The sequence below is a fragment of the Choloepus didactylus genome, chromosome 9 (assembly GCF_015220235.1).
Source record: "Choloepus didactylus isolate mChoDid1 chromosome 9, mChoDid1.pri, whole genome shotgun sequence".
Taxonomy (NCBI): domain Eukaryota; kingdom Metazoa; phylum Chordata; class Mammalia; order Pilosa; family Megalonychidae; genus Choloepus; species Choloepus didactylus.
The window spans coordinates 80,505,740-80,524,999 of NC_051315.1; the positions used below are offsets into that span (position 1 = coordinate 80,505,740).

Below are 19,260 nucleotides of genomic sequence, written 5' to 3' on the forward strand. Positions count from 1 at the left end.
ATTTCACATTCCCCTTTGGTCAAGAAGATGTTCTCCATCCCACGATGCTGGGTCTAGATTCCTCCCCAGGAGTCATAGTCCACATTGCCAGGGAGATTCACACCCTTGGGTACCAGACCCTCCCTTAAAAAGGTTAAAAATAAGCTTTAACAAGATTTATCCAATCCATGAGTAATTTAACTGACTGGCAGAAAAAGTCCAACCGTTTAAAATGGAATACTTCAAAATCTAGCACTTTCCAATATAAAACCACAACGTCCACCATCCAATAAAACATTACTAGATATGTCAGGAAGAGGGGAAATGTGACTCAAAATCAGGAGAAAAATCAGTCAATAAAAACACATCCAGAAATGACAGAGATGATGGAATTAAGGCAAAGATTTTAAGAAAGCTCTCAAAATTATGTTCAATATGCTCAATTTAAAAGAAAAGATGAATATAATTACAGAGAATATAATCACAGATTTAAATAGAAACAACTTCTAGAGATAAGAAATATGTAATATCTGAAATGATAATTTCACTAATGGGATTAACAGAAGATAGACTGCAGAAGATCAGAAAACTTAAAGACAAAGCAACAGAAAATACCCAAAATGAAACACAGAGAGGAAAAACACAGAAAAAAAATGAACAGTGTCAACGACCTGTAGGACAATATCATGCACTCTAATATTGTAATAGGAGTCACAGAAAGAGAACAGAAGGGGGACAGAAAAAATATTTGAAGAAAAAAATGGCTGAAAAGTTTCAAAAATTAGATGTTAACTATAAAATCACAGATCCAAGTTCATCAAACCTTAAACAAGATAAACAAAAGAAATCCACAAAAATGCACATCCAAATAAAATTGCTGACCAGTAAATACACAGAAAATCTTAAAAGCAGTCACAGGAAAGACACGTTAGGTACAGAGGAGCAAAGAATGTTCCCAGAATTCTCATCAAAACCCAGCAGACCAGAAGAGAATGGAATGTCAACTTTAAGTATGTCAACCAAGAATTCTATACCTAGTGAAAATATCTTTTAAAAATAAAGATGAAAACATACCTTTCTACAAAGCTGAGAGAACTTGTTGCCAGCAGAGCTGCACTACAAGAAATATTATAGGAAGTTTCTCAGGTGGATGGCAAATGATACCAAATAAAAACTGCGAGCTACACAAAGGAATGAAAAGTGATAGAAATGGTAAATATATGAGCAAATAAGACATTTTCCCCTCACTTAAAAATTTCTTCAAAAGTAAACTATTTTAAACAAAAATAATAACAATATATTACAAATGTAGAAGAAATGTGTAATAGCACTAGCACAAAAGTGGGAGAAGTAGTATATTGTAAGGCTCATAGTATATATGAAGAAGTATATTATTTGAAGATAAATTGTAATATGTTAAAAATGCATTTCGTAAACCCTAGGGGTCCACAAAGTGTTCTCACTCAATATATTATGAAATTACTCTTTATTTGTTCACAGAGATCTTTATTCATTTTTATAGCTACGTGGTATACAATTTGTGAATATATTTTCAGCCAATCTCCATTAAAATATATTTAGCTTTTTTCCAATATTTTGATATTAGAAATAATGATGCCATGTGTAACTTTGTACATATGTTGTTTCATATGTGTGACAGTGTTATCTTCAGATTAAATCCCAGAAGTTGAATTATTGAGTCAAAGGGTAAATGCATATGTAGTTTTGTTAGATATTGCCAAATTACTCTCCATGAAGGTTGCAACATTTTGTTTTCCCAACAGCAGTGTATGAGAATTCCCAAAATCTCAACAATATGTCTTAGATGGTTTTAATTTGCATTTCTTTAATTATGGGAACCTCTCTGTTTTATAAAGTGTTGTTATTTTAAAAAGAGCCAGGACTTCTTAATCTATACTGGAGTATAAGGATACAGAAATATTTGTATAATAAACTGAATACTAAAATTTAAATTTCTACTTAAACAACAGAATAAAATTCTCTGATGTTTCAGAGGATGTTTTAGGATTCTCCGATGATCATTATCAATGTTAATGAATACAAAACTGGTAAACATGTGATTCAGTTAATCAAGATATTTGGTCAATAGAATGCTAAGTAAATTAAGGTTTTTAATGTATAAGCAAATGTCATGAGAACAGAATGATCAAGCTACTTAGTAATGGCAAAACCAGGCTATATTAGGTATGCTTAACAGGTTTAGCATGTATGAATTAGACCATCAGGCATTGAACATGGTACCTAGGTACACTAAGTCTTTAAATATATATATATATTATATATATATATATATATATATATATAGTTTTTCAGATAAAAATGTTTTCTTTTTAGTCTGGAGAAAAATGGAGGACCATCCATAATTCCCATCTTTAAAAAAGGTAACTGATTTTTCTTTTATTTCTAAGGCAATTTCTAGCTCTTACATTTTATAATTCTATGTTCCATTTCTAAAAACTCAAAATGTAGACACTACCCCCCTAAAAATTTATCTGTAATCTTTTGCTTTTGTAATTCCATCTCCCTAAAACATCTTCCCAATTACAAGTCCATGTTAATCTTTTCTTTGAAGGCCTTCCCTACTAACAACACTTGACCAAGATCCCTCTCTTTGCTTTTTTTTTCACAAGCCATGAGTAGATATGTCATTATTTAAACAGCATGTAAGTATGAAAACTATGTTCTTCCTATTCTGTTGTGTAAAACTTACCTATTTTATAAATTCTTAGCGCAGAGTCCATATTTTTCCCACTGATACTCTACACTTTTGAACATAGTTAGTATGTGACTACTGACTGACTGACTGGCCTAGGTCTGCAGAGATCAGAGTCTAGACCTTATAATGTTACTCATTCCTTCCTAATAGACATGTAATAGGAAAAATAAGTGACTGATTTCATGTATTTGCTTAGTGCTTGTTCATATGTGCTTAGTGTAGGACCAAAATCAGTGTTACTTGGTAAATTGTCCTATTGCCAAAGTAAAGGATGGAACCGTTCAGAAATTAAGAACAGTTTGCTGGAGTCACAAATGGAAAGGGAAAGCAAGGGAGACAGGAAAAGGGATACTCCTCAGGAAGTATCTGAGGGAAGTTTTCATTGGTTTTTGATAACATAAGAAAAAGTAGGGACAATGTAGTGAGTTTCTGATAAAATCAATAATTTTTCAATGTAAAGTCCGTCATTTGGGAATAATGTTTTTTCCACTGTCTTTTGGTTTTAAAATATCTGTTCTTTTATAAAATAATATTTAAAGTAGTTGGCAGTTGCTCTTTTATTAGTGCCAACTTGGCATAATAAAAAGTTGGCAATCAAATACTTGTCCCCACAAATTTTTGGTCTCCAAAATCTACAAGTCTGTGACTTACTGATCTGTTCTCTTAGTATGTTTAAGTGATGTAATGAAAATAAAATTATATAGAACTGGAAGTAATGAGACTGTACTTAGGACTTTCAAGCTCAAGAAAGGTAATTAATTGTGGCTTTCTAATTTTTAGGGAAAGAGCACCGAAGAAAATCAAAACCTAAACTTCAACCAAGAGATTCTTTGACTTTAATACCTCCTGTCACTAACTTCATGGGACTCTTCAGAACAACAAAAAAGACCACTGTCTCTCATAATATTTTTACTTTTTCATCTGCAACTTCATCAGATATTATACAAGTTTCAAGACCAAGAATAGTGCTTTTAAGCCAACTTGGTAAAAATGTACAGAAAGCCAACCCAGAGCCACCAGAAGCCTTATAAAAACATTTTAGTATGAAAGGATTCCTGAGTAATCTTTTTCAATGGAAGTTCTTAATACTGATACTAAACAGCTACTCCTTAGTATGTCTACTGGAATTTAACATCACGTCAGAGTTCTGATTTCAAAAATGAGTAAACTTTCTGTAATAGAATGCCTACACTTATATCAATTAAAATCTACCAACTGGCATCTGTGGTATGACTAGTATATACATATGAATTGTTAGCAACATTTAAAAATTGGTGTGCAGGGTTAAAGGGGCCTGGATTCACTTCAACAACTCACTATATTACCTTGAGATTTTTAATGATAAATATTACAAATGCATGAGTATTCTAAAATCTGAGAAGTATACTTTTTTTATTTATTAAGATTTATTCCCACACCATACAATCATCCAAAATATACAATTAATTGATCACATTACCATCATATAGTTGTTCATTTAGCACCCTGTTCTATTTTTTTAACATTTTCCTTGTACCAGAAAAAGTGATAATAATAATAAAAAAATAATAGTGAAAAAACACACAAATCATTCCCCCCCACCCCACCCTATTTTTCCTTTTTTTTGCCCCCATTTTTCTACTCATCTGTCCATACACTGGATAATGGGAGTGTGATCCATAAGGTTTTCAAAATCACACCATCACTCCTTGTAAGCTATATTGTCATACAATCATCTTCAAGGATCAAGGGAGAGAGAACCTAAGATGGTGGATAGGTGAGACAGGGCAAAAAAACACCTCCATGAAAAAGAAAAGCCAGCAAGTGACCCAGAACACCAGTTCCAGTGATGCACCAGCCGGACAAGGTCTGCTAAATCCACAGGGACCATGATTTTGGTGAAACCGGAAGTCTGCATGCTGAAATGAGTGAGTGAGTTGGCTGAAAAGTCCGGTGGCCGCGCTGTGGTGTGGGAAACCATAGGCTGGCGTTTGGAGACGGACTAGTTCTTTTTAAAAAAAAAAACAAAACCTGGGAGTGGCTGCAGATACAGCGGCAAGAACCATGCAGTGAAGTGCAGCAGGAATGGGCTGTGCCAACGCCTCAATATCTGGCGTGGAAGATAGCTCTTCCCACACCTGCTGCTAATTGTCTTGGAGCCAGGAGGGCAGAGGGGATCCAAAAGGAGAAAGAAACTGTGCCCCTTGCAGCCATCTTCCCGGCGGGCTGGGGACGCTCCTGCCTGGGGCCAGAGCCACAGCCCAGAGCTGCGCGAAGGGTCCCAGTGTGACGGGGAGTGTTTCCTGCAGCACCACGCACATGCCACAATATTGGCCATGGACAGTGGCCTTTAGTGCACCTACAGCTAATTGTCCTGGAGCTGGGAAGGCGGAGCTGTGCGAAAAGGAGGAAATTAACATGCACCATTCAGCCATCTTTACAGCAGGTTGGGAACCCCCTTGCATGGCCCAGCGGCCCAGGGCTTCCAGGGAGGGCCAGCGCGCACTTGTGATGTGGCACAGCCTTCCCTCAGCAGAGGTCCTGGAAGAGCACGATTGAGAAGGTGGACCCGCTTGGAAACCCCAGGGACCCTACGCCAATATCAAGGACTTGTGGGTCAGCGGCAGAGACAATCTGTGGCAAGACTGAACTGAAGGCTTAGACTCTTGCAACAGCCTTAGATCTCCTGGAACACCTGGGAGGTTTGATTATTAAGGCTGTCCTCCCTCCCTAACCACTCAGACACATGCCCCACATTCAGGGTGGACAGCACCAACAACACACCCAAACTTAGTGCACCAATAGAACCCCACAAGGATCAGATCCCCACACACCACAAAGACAAAGTTGGGGAGAACTGACTTGAGGGGAATAGGTGATTCGTGGATGCCATCTGCTGTTTAGTTAGAGAAAGTGTACACCACCAAGCTGTAGATCTGACAAATTAGAGATTGGTCTTTTTCATATCCTGAAAGAACCCTATCAAATAAAGCAAATGCCAAGAGCCAAAAATAACAGAAAATCTTAAAGCATATGATAAAAACAGATGATTTGGAGAACCCAAACCCAAACACCCAAATCAAAAGATCAGAAGAGACACAGTACTTGGAGCAATTAATCAAAGAACTAAAGACAAACGAGAGCATGGCACAGGTTATAAAGGACATAAAGAAGACCCTAGAAGAGCATAAAGAAGAAATTACAAGAGTAAATAAAAAAATAGATGATCTTATGGAAATAAAAGAAACTGTTGGCCAAATTAATAAGATTCTGGATACTCACAGTACAAGATTAGAGGAAGCTGAACAATGACTCAGTGTCCTCAAGGACCACTGAATGGAAAATGAAAGAACAAAAGAAAGAATGGGGAAAAAAATTGAAAAAATTGAAATGAATCTCAGGGATATGGTAAATAAAATAGAACATCCAAATTTAAGACTCATTGGTGTCCCAGAAGGGGAAGAGAAGGGTAAAGGTCTAGAAAGGGTATTCAAAGAAATGGTTGGGGAAAACTTCCCAAACCTTCTACACAATATAAATATGCAAAGCATAAATGTCCAGTGAACTCCAAATAGAATAAATCCAAATAAACCCACTCCAAGACATATTTTGATCAGACTCAAATACTGAAGAGAAGGAACAAGTCCTGAAAGCAGCAAGAGAAAAGCAATTCACCACATACAAAGGAAACAGCATAAGACTAAGTAGTGACTACTCAGTGGCCACCATGGAGGCGAGAAGGCAGTGACATGATATATTTAAAATTCTGAGAGAGAAAAATTTCCAACCAAGAATACTTTATCCAGCAAACTCTCCTTCAAATTTGAGGGAGAGCTTAAATTTTTCACAAACAAATGCTGAAAGATTTTGCTAATATAAGACCTGCCCTACTTCAGCTACTAAAGGGAGCCCTACCAACAGAGAAACAAAGGAGAGAGCGAGCTAGAGAAATTTTAACAGACATAAAGAACATTACATCCCAAATCACCAGGACACACATTCTTCTGTAGTGATCACGGATCTTTCTCCAAAATAGACCATATGCTGGGACATAAAACAAGCCTCAGTAAATTAAAAAAAAAATGAATTTATTCAAAACACATTCTCTGACCACAATGGAATACAAATAGAAGTCAATAACCATCAGAGACGTAGAAAATTCACAAACACCTGGAGGTTAAAAATGAGGGGGAGATGAAAACATTCCCAGATAATCAAAAGCTGAGGGACTTCATCACCAGTAGATCAGTACTATAAGAAATGCTAAAGGGAACTGTGCAGGCTGAGAGGAAGGGACACTAAACAATTGACTGAAACCACATGAAGAAATAAAGATTTCCAGTAAAGATCACATGGTAACTATAAATACCAATACTACTGTATTTTTGATTTGTAACTCCACTATTTCCTACAGGATCTAAAATACATAAAGTGTAATGATAAATCAGTCGTTTTGGACTTAATATAAAATATGTAATTTTTTTTAAAAATTTTATTGGGATTGTTTAGATACCATACAATTATCCAAAGATCCAAAGTGTACAATCAATTTCCCCTGGTACCCTTGTACAGCTGTGCATCCATCATCGCACTTAATTTTTGTTCAATTTTTAGAACCTTTATTACTCCAGACAAGAAATAAAGTGAAAGATGTAAAAAGAAAAAAAAAAAAAAAAAAAGAAAAGGAAACTCAAATCCTCCCATATCCCTAACCATTGTTGACTCGCAGTGTTGGTATAGTACATTTGTTACTATTTATGAAAGAATGTTGAAATACTACTAACTGTAGTATATAGTTTGCAATAGGTATATATTTTTTCCCTATATGCCCCTCTATTATTAACTTCTAGTTGTATTGTCATACATTTGTTCTGGTTCATGGAAGAGTTTTCTAATATTTGTACAGTTAATCATGGACATTGCCCACCATAAGATTCAGTTTTATACACTCCCATCTTTTGACCTCCAACTTTCCTTCTGGTGACATATATGACTCCGAGCTTCCCCTTTCCACCTCATTCACGCACCATTCGGCGCTGTTAGTTATTCTCACATCTTGCTACCGACACCGTTGTTCTTTTCCAAACATTTAAGTTCATCCTAGTTGAACATTCTGCTCATACTAAGCGACCGCTCCCCATTCTTAAGTGTCGTCCTATATCTTGATACCTTATATTTCATGTCTATGAGTTTACATATTATAATTAGTTCTTATCAGTGAGATCCTGCAATATTTGTCCTTGTGTGTCTGGCTTATTCCACTCAGTATATTGCCCTTGAGGTTTTGTCATCAACCCATTTTTTTTTTTTTTAAGATGGTTTTGTTCACACACGATACATTCCAACTTAAGTAAACAATCAATGGTTCTCTGTATGGTCACACATTTATGTGTTCACCACCTTCACCACTGTCTATATAAGGGCATCTACATTTCTTCCACAAGGCAGGAGGGAGAGTCAAAGAAGGTAGAGAGGCAAAAGAAAGAGGGAAAAAAAATGACAGCTAGGAGTAGCAAAAGGAAAAGTAACCTTAAATCAAAGTAAAGAGTCAGACAACAGCACCAATGTCAAGTGTCTAACATGCCTCCCTATTCCCCACTCTTATCTGCATTTACCTTGGTATATCACCTTTGTTACATTAAAGGAAGCATAATACAATGATTCTGTTAGTTACAGTCTCCAGTTTACGTTGATTGCATCCCTCCCCCAATGCCTCCCCATTTTTAACACCTTGCAAGGTTGACATTTGCTTGTTCTCCCACGTAAAAAGAACATATTTGTGTATTTTATCACAATTGTTGAACACTCTAGATTTCACCAAGTTACACAGTCCCATTCTTTATCTTTCCTCCTTTCTTCTGGTGTCTCACATGCTCCCAACCTTCCTCTCTCAACTGTATTCATAGTTATCTTTGTTCAGTGTACTTACATTGCTGTGCTACCATCTCCCAAAATTGTGTTCCAAACCACGCACTCCAGTCTTCTCCTATCGCTCTGTAGTGCTCCCTTTAGTATTTCCTGTAGGGCGGGTGTCTTGTTCACAAAGTCTCTCATTGTCTGTTTGTTGGAAAATATTTTGAGCTCTCCCTCATATTTGAAGGACAGCTTTGCTGGATATAGCATTCTTGGTTGGCAGTTTTTCTCTTTCAGTATCTTAAATATATCACACCACTTCCTTCTTGCCTCCATGGTTTCTGCTGAGAGATCCGCACATACTCTTATTAAGCTTACTTGGTATGTGATGGATTGCTTTTCTCTTGCCGCTTTCAGGATTCTGTCTTTGACATTTGATAATCTGACTATTAAGTGTCTTGGCATAGGCCTATTCAGATCTATTCTGTTTGGAGTACGCTGCGCCTCTTGGATCTGTAATTTTATGTCTTTCATAAGAGATGGGAAGTTTTCATTGATTATTTCCTCTTATTATTGCTTCTGCCCCTTTTCCCTTCTCTTCTCCTTCTGGGACACCAATGATACGTACATTCTTGTACTTTGTTTCATCTTTAAGTTCCCTGAGATGTTGCTCATATTTTTTCATTCTTTTCTCCATCTGCTTCTTTGCATGTAGGCTTTCAGGTGTTTTGTTCTCCAGTTCTTGAGTGTTTTCTTCTGCCTCTTGAAATCTGCTGTTGTATGTTTCCATTGTGTCTTTTGTCTCTTGTGTTGTGCCTTTCATTTCCATAGATTCTACTAGTTGTTTTTTTGAACTTTCGATTTCTGCCTTATGTATGCCCAGTGTTTTCTTTACAGCCTCTATCTCTTTTGCGAAATATTCTCTAAACTTTTTGAATTGATTTAGCATTATTTGTTTAAACTCCTGTATCTCAGTTGAAGTGTACATCTGTTCCTTTGACTGGGCCATAGCTTTGTTTTTCATAGTGTAGTTGTAGTTTACTGTTGTCTGGGCATCTGACCTCCTAGGCCACCCCAATCAGGTTTTCCCAGATGAGAACAGGCTCAGGTCACAGAAGGAGGAAATATTCAGTATCTGGTTTCCCTGATGGTTTTTCTTAGAGGATTGATAAACCTGTGATTTTCTGCCCAGCAGGTGCACGTGTCAGCCTGTCACTGGCAGTTGTAAGAGGGTGTGGCCTGTGGCTCTTCTCCCCCAGGCTTTGGGGTCTGGTTCCTGACAGGCGGGCAGTAGAGCCGGGCTCCTCCCTTTCCTGTTGGGGAGCTATGCCCCCTCCAGAGATGTCATCTGCATATCAATAAGTTCTTTGTTTCTCTGACTCTGCTGATCAAAGTGTTATGATTTTAAAATGGCTGAGGCTGTCTTTACTGCAAAGCGCTGCAGGCTGAAAATGGCTGAGGTTTTCTCCACAGAGAGAGAAAGGGACAGAAAAGCTCCCAGGTTCACCCATCAGCCAGAGATAGCACCCAATCCTCTGGGCTCCCCATCCTGAGACAGACATGTCCTCTGACGCTCCCAAGGTGAGTTGTCACCAAAGACCTCTGTCTGCTTGTTAAGGATTTGCTGTCTGTATTGAGTAGTTAGCATTAAAACCCCAGTTGGAGCTGGGCTGAGAGAGTGCTGCTTTCTAGCACCGCAAGGCTTCTGTAAGGGAGGGGCTCTTGGCTCTCAGCGCAGGTCTGCAGTTTTACTTACAGATTTTATGCTGTGATCTCAGGCATTCCTCCCAATTCAGGTTGGTGGATGATGAGTGGACAGTCACGTTTGTCTCCCTGCAGTTATCCCAGGTTATTTACTAGTTTTTTGGTCATTTATGTATTGTTCCAGGGGGGGACTAACAGTCTTCCACTCCTCTCTATGCTGCTATCTTAGCTCCTCCTGAAATATGTAATTTTTGACAAGAACTACATAAAGGTGGGGGAATGGAGGAGTATAGGAACATAGTTTATGTGTCCTATTGAAGTTAAGTTGGTATCAAAGAAAAACAAGATTGTTATAGATTTAAGAGGTTAAATTTAAGCCCTACGGTAAACACAAAGAAAGTATCAGAGAACATGACCATAGAGATGAAAACTAGAGTAGGGGTTACGAGAAGTGGCGGAAGAAGCAATGGGGAGTTAAGAATTGAATGTAGGGTTTCTGTTTGGGATGAAGGGAAATTTCTAGTAATGGATGGTGGGAAGGTGATGGCACTGCAACATTCTAAATGTGATTAATCCCACTAATGGAATGCTAGGGAGGAGTTGGAATGGGAAGATTTAGGCTGTATATATGTTTCCACAATTGAAAAAAAAAAAAGAGAGTCTAAATAGATAATGAGAATTAAATGCCAAGGATGATCCTGGATGGGATCTGCGGATGGAGGAGAGGAGGCTCAAAGGGACATAGTTGGGACATAAGAAAAAAAAAACAAAAGGAAATATAGAATGTAAGCTTTTTATCAATGTTGAATTTCTTGAACTTCTTAGCTGTGCTTAATGGGATTGCATAAAAGAATGTTCTTGTTCATGGGAAATGTATATGTGAATTATATCGTCTGTTCAAGGATGTGTGTGGCTTGCTCTCATGTTCAGAAGACAGAGCAATAGATGATGGATGATAGTTAGGAGGGAGGGAGGGAGGAAAAGAAAGAAACGGTGTGACAGGATGTTAAAATTGGTGGATTGGGGTATCGGGGGAGGGGGGTCAGGGTATGCTGGAGTTCTGTGTATGGGGTTTGTATTGTTTTTGCAACTGTTCTTGTAAGTTTGAATTTATTTCAAAATAAAATTTTAAAAAAAATTAAAAAAAAAGAATAAAGGCCACTAGATTGGAGTTTGATAGCTTCAGGTATTTACTTCCAGCTATTCCAATACATTAAAACCTAAAAAGTGTTATCTATATAGTGTTTAAGACTGTCAACCAGAGTGACCTCTTGACTCCATTTGAATTCTCTCAGCCACTGAAGCTTTATTTCGTTTCCTTTTGCATACCCCTTTTGGTCAAGAAGATGTTCTCAATCCCACGATGCTGGGTCCAGATTCATCCCCGGGAGTCATATCTTGCATTGCCAGGCAGATTTACACCCCTGGGAATTAGGTCCCAGGTAGCAGGGAGGGCAGTGAGATCACCTGCTGAGGTGGCTTAGTTAGAGAGAGAGGGCCACATGTGAGCAACAAAGGGGGATTCAGGGGGAGACTCTTAGGCACAATTGTAAGCAGGCCTAGCTTCTCCTTTGCAGTAACAGGCTTTCTAAAGGCAAGTCCTGTGATAGAGGGTTTGGCACATCAACCTGCCAGTCCTCAATGTTTGTGAGAACATCAGCAACCATCCAGGTGAGGAAGCCCCGATCCACCAATTTTAACATCCTGTCTGCAATTTCCCGCAGCTCCTCAGGGGGGCTCTGCATTTTTTTTTCATTTTTTTAAATTACTTTTATCAAAAAATTAAAAAACAGACAATAAAAAACCATTTCAAACAAAACCAAACAAAAGAATAAGAAAAAACAAATATCCTAGAATAACTACATTACTTCCAACATGTTCCTATTCTTCCCCAAGAAATTATCTTAGGTTATCTGTTTTTCTTATTCCTTTCCAGGGTTATAGTCTGTATGGAAGTATACTTTTAAAACATTTTATTTAAAAATAAAATCTGAATTCATTGCCCATCAATGGACACAAGTATGGCTAAAAACGTAGCCACCAGGGTTACCATTCTCCATAGTTGTAGAGCACACTTTTGATTTGCCCTGGAAAGTGTACAGTGGCTTAGAACCATTTTCTTGATGTCTTTGCCAAAGACCACGGTTTCCAAAAGATACAAGTTTGGCATATATTTGCTGCTCATTTTTTACAGCAGCAGAAGGATATGATAGATACCAAAGCAAGTTGGGCTTCGGTGTCCTCTTTGCTCAATTGCCTCCATACAGTCTGAGGGTCTGCTATAATCCATCTCTACCTAGGCTGCAATAAGCACTGAACATATATGTTAATTAGTTATTTTCCCCAACATGCCTTAATATAACAATGATGATGATGGTGGTTCCTACATGTACTAAGGGCTTTCGGTGTGCCTGACTTCAAAGCCTATGCTCGTAACCCCTGAACAGTAAGAGACATCTTTAATCTTCACATTTAATTCTAGATTGTTTGGTCACAACTTTCTGGTTGTTCCTAAAATACAGGAATTGTGAGGGTGATGGAGGTGGGAGGGGGATGGCATATTTTATACTAGAAAGGGATAAATCAAATAAACTATGCCATTCATTTAGCACTGTTAAGGATGAGAATTCATGTCAACAAAAATATTAAGCATCTGTGAATGTAAGAAAGGTCTTTGACAGCAACTGTTATTTTGAAACCAGCTTCAGGTATGCTATAGACTGTATTTTTCAGGGATAAGGAACGAAGTTCTTTGTATTTGATAACATAGACATTTACTGACTATTTTGGCTTAGACCATCTTACCACTCCTAAAACTTAAAGTATTTCTCCAGAAGTCCAAGTAAAGGCCCCCTGACTCCAATAAGGATTATTTTTATTTCCTTTTTATTTTTTAGTCATGTATAAGATGAGAAAGGCCTCAAGATATAGGGAATTTTAGCAATTTGCTTGCCTTTTAGTTGTACTGTAAGCTGCCTTTTAGTTAGGACACATGCTTGCCATTATCGAGTTCAATGTTTCTCCCTCCCTTTCCCTTCCTATTTCTCCTTTCTTCCCTTCCTTCTTTTTTTCTTCCCCCTATGGCCTAGTACTGAAAGGCCTAAAGAAATGGAAGACTCCAGAATTTGCCTTCTTTATCTGTAGTTTCCTTTATTTATATCATGATGTCAATTTTGACATGTGTGTTTACACACCTTGTACAATTTTTATACTTCGAAATTTTAAGAACTTACATTTTAGGTATCCCTATTTTATAATATTTGTGGTAGTGGGAGGAAATTTTGCTATATATTTCTTCCATAGTTTATATGGACTTTGAATAGAATAGCACATGAAATAATTAGAATTCTTTTTTGTGAATTCAGATTCCTGATACAGAATGCAAATCCAAATGTAAAATGTGAATTCATAAACTAATAGTTTCTTACAAATGATATTTATAGACTAAGATAGATAGATAATACCTACACCCCAATTCGTTAAAATGAAAAAGAATGCAAAGCTTTAGAACTCTGACTATCTCTATGTGTTCCTTCATATGCAATTACAGTTTCTATTTCTAGGATAAAATGAATGATCATAAAGCAATACTCTATGATCACAATTCTAAAAAGGGAATTACTTATGGCACTTCCCAAAAGGGAGGGTCACCTTAGGGACAATTAAATAGGAAACCTTTTCACTCTAAAATTTTACCCTTAACCCTCAGTTTTTCAATATACCAAGTGACTGACTGGAAGGGTAACAACTTGGTCCAGTATAGATGATTTAATATAAATCCACCTCTATTGGTAAAACCTCTCAAAGAACATATATATATCAGTAGCATTATCCTTATACTCCAAGGACAATACATTCAGTTGCTTTAATCAAGGCAGGGAAAAAAAAATATTATATCTGCAGTTTAAAGTTTCAGATTCAAAGAAAATTACCAAAAACTTTAAATAAACAAAACCCTTTTCCATCTCATTTATTTCACCTGATCAATTTACAAAATAATGGGTATGAATGGATGTGGCCAACTAAAGAGTACAATACGCACAAAGAATTACTTGCATGCCAGGTTTTTAAAAATTCAAATTAGATGGATTTTAAGAAATGAATAGACATATTCCATTTCTCCAGAGAGAATAATTAACATATTTTAATAATTAAGAACGTATGTTCTATTATAGAAAGTCATCTTTTGTCTTGATTTGGAATGCTCTGATTTGATACAACTTTGACCTGGCTCCCTTTCTAAAACTGCTCTCTCATTATAGAATTCAGGCTCATGATTCAGTAGGGGTCAAAAAATAGCTTCTACTATCCTGATTTTGTAAAAGGGAGAAAAAGATCTATGCCTAGAGAATATAGGGCCAGGATTTGGCAGAATCACTATTTTTTCCAAAGTTTTTCTTTCTGCCTCTCAACATTAGTACATTCTTTTTCCCACAAGCTGTTTTACTTTTGATAATAAAAATTATATTCTTTTATATGACTGTAACATTATTATAGCCTCTCAGAAGAGCAAGTTAAATATCACACTAAGAGAACGCTCTTATGAACAATTCATAGCATATATCTTCTACAGTTTGATATATTAAAAAAATTAAGACAATTTTAAAGCTGAAATACCACCTCTAGGGATTTTTTTTGATAAGCAACAATCAAATCATCTTGTTTAAATGTGGTATCTTTATGGCGGCTTCTCCAACTTCTTTTGATATATCTACTCCAAGAGGACATCTACAACATAATCAGACAAATCACATTACTTCAAATATTTGCTTCATGATCCATTAACAGTTCTGCAAACTATTGGCTTAGCATTCTGACAAACAGTGTAAGTATCTAATCTATAAATCACCATATTTGGTGATGATTTTTAAATCCACAAAAAGACAGTAGAACTGTAAGTCAGGATAATGAGGGAAGGCTAGTTTAAATTTTGAGATGCTTTTTAAAGAAATAGTTTTATTGCTCCCAAATATTGCAAATAAATTAATTAAAAACATTAAAATGAAATAGAAAAATAAAGAAGAATGCCTTATGATTTTCTACAAAGCTGAAAGGGTCAAAACATTTTACCATACAGCTAAAATCAAACCTGCAGCCATTCATATTTTAGAAATTCCCCAGCATTTTATCAATTCAGCTCTAGCAAAAGTCAGCAAAAGCTGACTTGCCCCCTTTCTACCATCCTTTGTCAGTACTGGCAGGAGAAATCTTAGCTCCTACCCTACTCAGTAAATTTTTTGCCTCAGATTTCTCCTTTTCTGTGATGTCCAAGATAAGGTTTTGAATGGACCCCAACCAGGAAAAAGCCATCAACTCCAGCCTCAATGCTGCCACAAGCAGAAGTGGATCAGAGGATATACTTTATGTAGACACTAGGCTATCAACCTAAGGGATTCCTTTTGACACTCCTAACTAAATTGTGTTCATTTATGATCAGCCTTAATAGTCTGTGGTTCATATAGTACAGTCCACAGTATGGACTACAATGCTGACATTATAGTCAGATGAAACAATGTTCAAGTAGAATTATGTTAGCTTATGAAAAAGAATTGTCATTTAATATTCCAGAATTAACTATCAGACCAGAACTTGAAGGCAAATTAAAAATATGAGCTATTCCTTGGAACTCTGATTTGGGAGAGGAAAAAAGGCTTGCAATAAACAGCTATTTTTTGGCTATTTCTCAGCTGCTTGTGGAAGAGCATAATCACAACCAGTCTCACACCTGAAATGCTTTTTGCACATTTTCCTTAAGTTTCCCAGCATACCACTGGTCCCAAGATCTTCTTGACATAACAAAAGTCCAGGCTATGAACATCAATTCCATTCTGATCCTAAATGAGGGAATTTCATCACCCCTACCCATTACCTGTTTGTAATTCATTTACGATTTGTCAAAACTTTTATAATTTGGTATTGTAGCAAAAATATTTCTTACAAGGCTGCCAACCTCTTAGATTCATGAAAGAAATTAATGTGATTTTTCTTCAAGTACTACTGGAATGTCAATGAAAACCTCACATATAAAAGCAAAATCTAGAATTTGACTTCTATAATACAATTTGCATAAAGGTTATGAAGTGTTCACATACTTCGGTTCATAGCGGATGCCTTCTGTGTCATGTAAAATGCCCAAACCAGCACGTAATCTTTCAATACCATTCCTAAATAAGAATTATTTAAGATATATAAGATTTAAAGGAAGATTTTGTATGATGAAATGGCAATAAATTTTTACATAATTTTGAGAGAAGCAAATACATTCCATGGCTTACCATGCAATCATGATGCCATTGTCAGTGCACAGTCTGGGAGGAGGGCACAACAAAGTGCACTGTGTTGCATTTGTTACAATTTCCAGAACTTTTCGGATATAGAGGTTACTTGCAACACCTCCAGAGACAACCTGAAAGAATTGAGAAGACCAACATTAGCAGCTATTACATATGAATATGAACCAAACTGTTAGTGAAACCTGTGGAAACTACCAATATTCTACAATAAGAAAACATCATATTTTGATAATGGTGGGTGATGGGCAAATGCTGTATTTATGTAATAAAGATCTGGAGAAGAAAAAGATCAATGACAATTTCGATATTAGCATATAATTACTGGTAGCATGTTTGTATCTTCCAATCTTTTTTTTTTTTTTCCAATCTTTTTTTTAAATATTTCATTAATATAATTGCAATCATAGTACACCAATAATTTAGACCTTGTACATTTAACTTATAAGCATTTTTTGATTTTACTACCTAATTTTAAGAAACACTTTTATCTTTAATATTCATGTAATATTCATGGTATAATTTTGTAAGTATACCATCATTTAGACATTTTCCCACTTTAGTTTATAATTTTCAAAAGATAAGGTTTAAGATAGAGTTAAACTTTATCAAGGCTTTTAAGCACATTTAAAGGTATTTCATTAAAGGAACACAGTCTTGCAGGAAACCAGCCAATTTTTCTAAAAACAGTGACAGCACTTTCTGTGTTTGGTTTCTTTACTAAAAACCATCTTTTAAATTAAATGAGAAGATGGGGCTTTGGCCTTTTTTTTCCACACAGGCTATACTGATGTCCCATAAAACTGCCACAACTGTACAAGAAATAGCTGCTTGTGGGTTTTCTCTATTTCACATAATTTGACACTGTCAGAGCCAGCAAACGGCATAAAGATCTCTTCATCCTGTATAAGGTCAATTAAACTCTTGGAAGAAAAGTGACATAATATAAAGTAATAACTACTACACAGTATTATATGAGATAACAATCACGTACCAGTACTGCACCAGTCTGAGATAACAAGCCTCTCTGCTTGCAAAACAGAATAGCACGATGTGTTCTTTTCGCTATGTGGCATGCTGTTGCATGCTGTACTGCAGCAGCAATATCTGCAGCTGAAGAGAGGATTTGCCCCTTCTCAATACCTACAGATACAAGCAGGTAATTTTAGGCACAATCCAATATTATTTATCTAGTCAAATAAGATAATTTGGTAATTAAATTGCTAATTAGGAATATACCTTCCTCTTTTTCCTTTTGCATTATTATTCTGTCAGTAATGCTTTGAAATCCAGAAAAAGAAAAATCACAATTTTTAACATGCTGCATGGGAGGTTTGATTTCCAAATGCAATTTATTTCCTTGTTTGGCTAAATGCTCTATAGCCTTCCCTCCACTCATGGTGGAAAACTCTGGATGTTTTATTAAAGAAAGTCTTCTTGCTACCTATCAGAAAACGATAAACATTTTTTATGAGTCATAAAATTGCATATTTTGAAATCAAAAGATGTAAAAGAATTGAAATATTACTAAAAAACCTCCATGAAGAAAACATGGTATACTTTTATAAATACAGACTATAGCCAGTCATCAGTCAAGACAGCAACACTGCTCCTTTTGACAATCTGAGCAATAGTGGCCAATTTCATGGCTTCCCTGTCTAGTTTCTCTGTTGGGGTTGGAAAAGAGGTTGAAGTTGAAAATTACTGCTTAATGATGAACTTCAAAAATCTGAAACTGCACTTGCTTCCAATCATGTCAGCTGCTGGCAGTAGTGTTTTCTGTATATGGCAATAGACTGTAGTATTCCAAGGCAAAGGAAGAAGGAAACTTCTTGTTGATGATGTCAGCAATTGTGATTTAATCACAGAATTTTGTGTATCTTTAATGTCCTTACATTAATCTTTATATCCTCATATTTCCCATTTGAACAGTCCTAAGAGTTTACAAAGCACTTTCACATATATTGTCTTATTTGACTAAACTTAATTGAATCTGAAAATTATTTGAGCCTTTATGTACTGATGCAAACCTCCTACCATTTTATAAGGAATGGGTAGGAAAGAATCTATTACAAAACTATGACCAACTACTATTTTTATTTTTTCTTATTACGCATACTTTTTTTTTCAGTCTAATGAGATCTTACCCAGGAATATTTAGATGAATGGTAGTAGCTCATCTATCACTATTTAATTGAAACAGATACCGCAACAGAGAAGAATGGAGAAATTAAGTAAATGTTACCTTGTCAAGCATGTCACCTGGTGCTATATCCAGAGACTTTCCAAGAAGCAGAAAATCTGAAACTCCTTGAACCAATGCCAAGAGACAGTGACCTCCAGAAATCAAAAGAACCAAGAAAGGAAATTCTACTTTATTGGTCAACCTAATGGTAAGTGCATGAGCCTCCATATGATGGATGGGAATGAAGGGCTTTTTAAATTGGTCTACCAGTTGTAAGCTAAATGATAAGCCTACCCCCAAGCTTAAAGCAAGTCCTGGTTTTATGGTAGTTGCAATTGCTGACAGTTCACTTGGAGAGACTCTACTAGCAGAGAGAGCTTCTTGAACTATTTGTTGAATATTTTCTCTGTGAAGCTGTTGAGCTACTGGAGGAATAATCCCACCTGTTCTGAAAGAAAAAAAAAGTGAACTTCTTATAATTTTAAGATTGCAAAAATAGAGGATGAAAAAGTATATACTATAACTGAAGGCAC

General features: G+C 36.3%; 1 protein-coding gene across 3 annotated transcripts in view; it reads right to left on the reverse strand.

Moving 5' to 3' along the window:
• OSGEPL1 (O-sialoglycoprotein endopeptidase like 1) overlaps nucleotides 1–19,260 on the reverse strand; it is a 25,408-nt gene continuing 6,148 nt past the window's right edge. The window contains exons 3-8 of one of the 3 annotated variants that reach the window (XM_037850174.1): nucleotides 18,788–19,175; nucleotides 17,782–17,986; nucleotides 17,537–17,685; nucleotides 16,528–16,658; nucleotides 1,054–1,160; nucleotides 1–123 (exon numbers count right to left, since the gene is read on the reverse strand). In XM_037850174.1, the coding sequence (XP_037706102.1) occupies nucleotides 1,058–1,160; nucleotides 16,528–16,658; nucleotides 17,537–17,685; nucleotides 17,782–17,986; nucleotides 18,788–19,175 (976 nt within the window). In that variant the 3' untranslated portion in view covers nucleotides 1–123; nucleotides 1,054–1,057. Of the gene's footprint in view, nucleotides 124–1,053; nucleotides 1,161–12,153; nucleotides 14,981–16,344; nucleotides 16,417–16,527; nucleotides 16,659–17,536; nucleotides 17,686–17,781; nucleotides 17,987–18,787; nucleotides 19,176–19,260 lie in introns of those variants that run through there. The other 2 variants (XM_037850173.1, XM_037850175.1) reach the window with 2 other exon arrangements.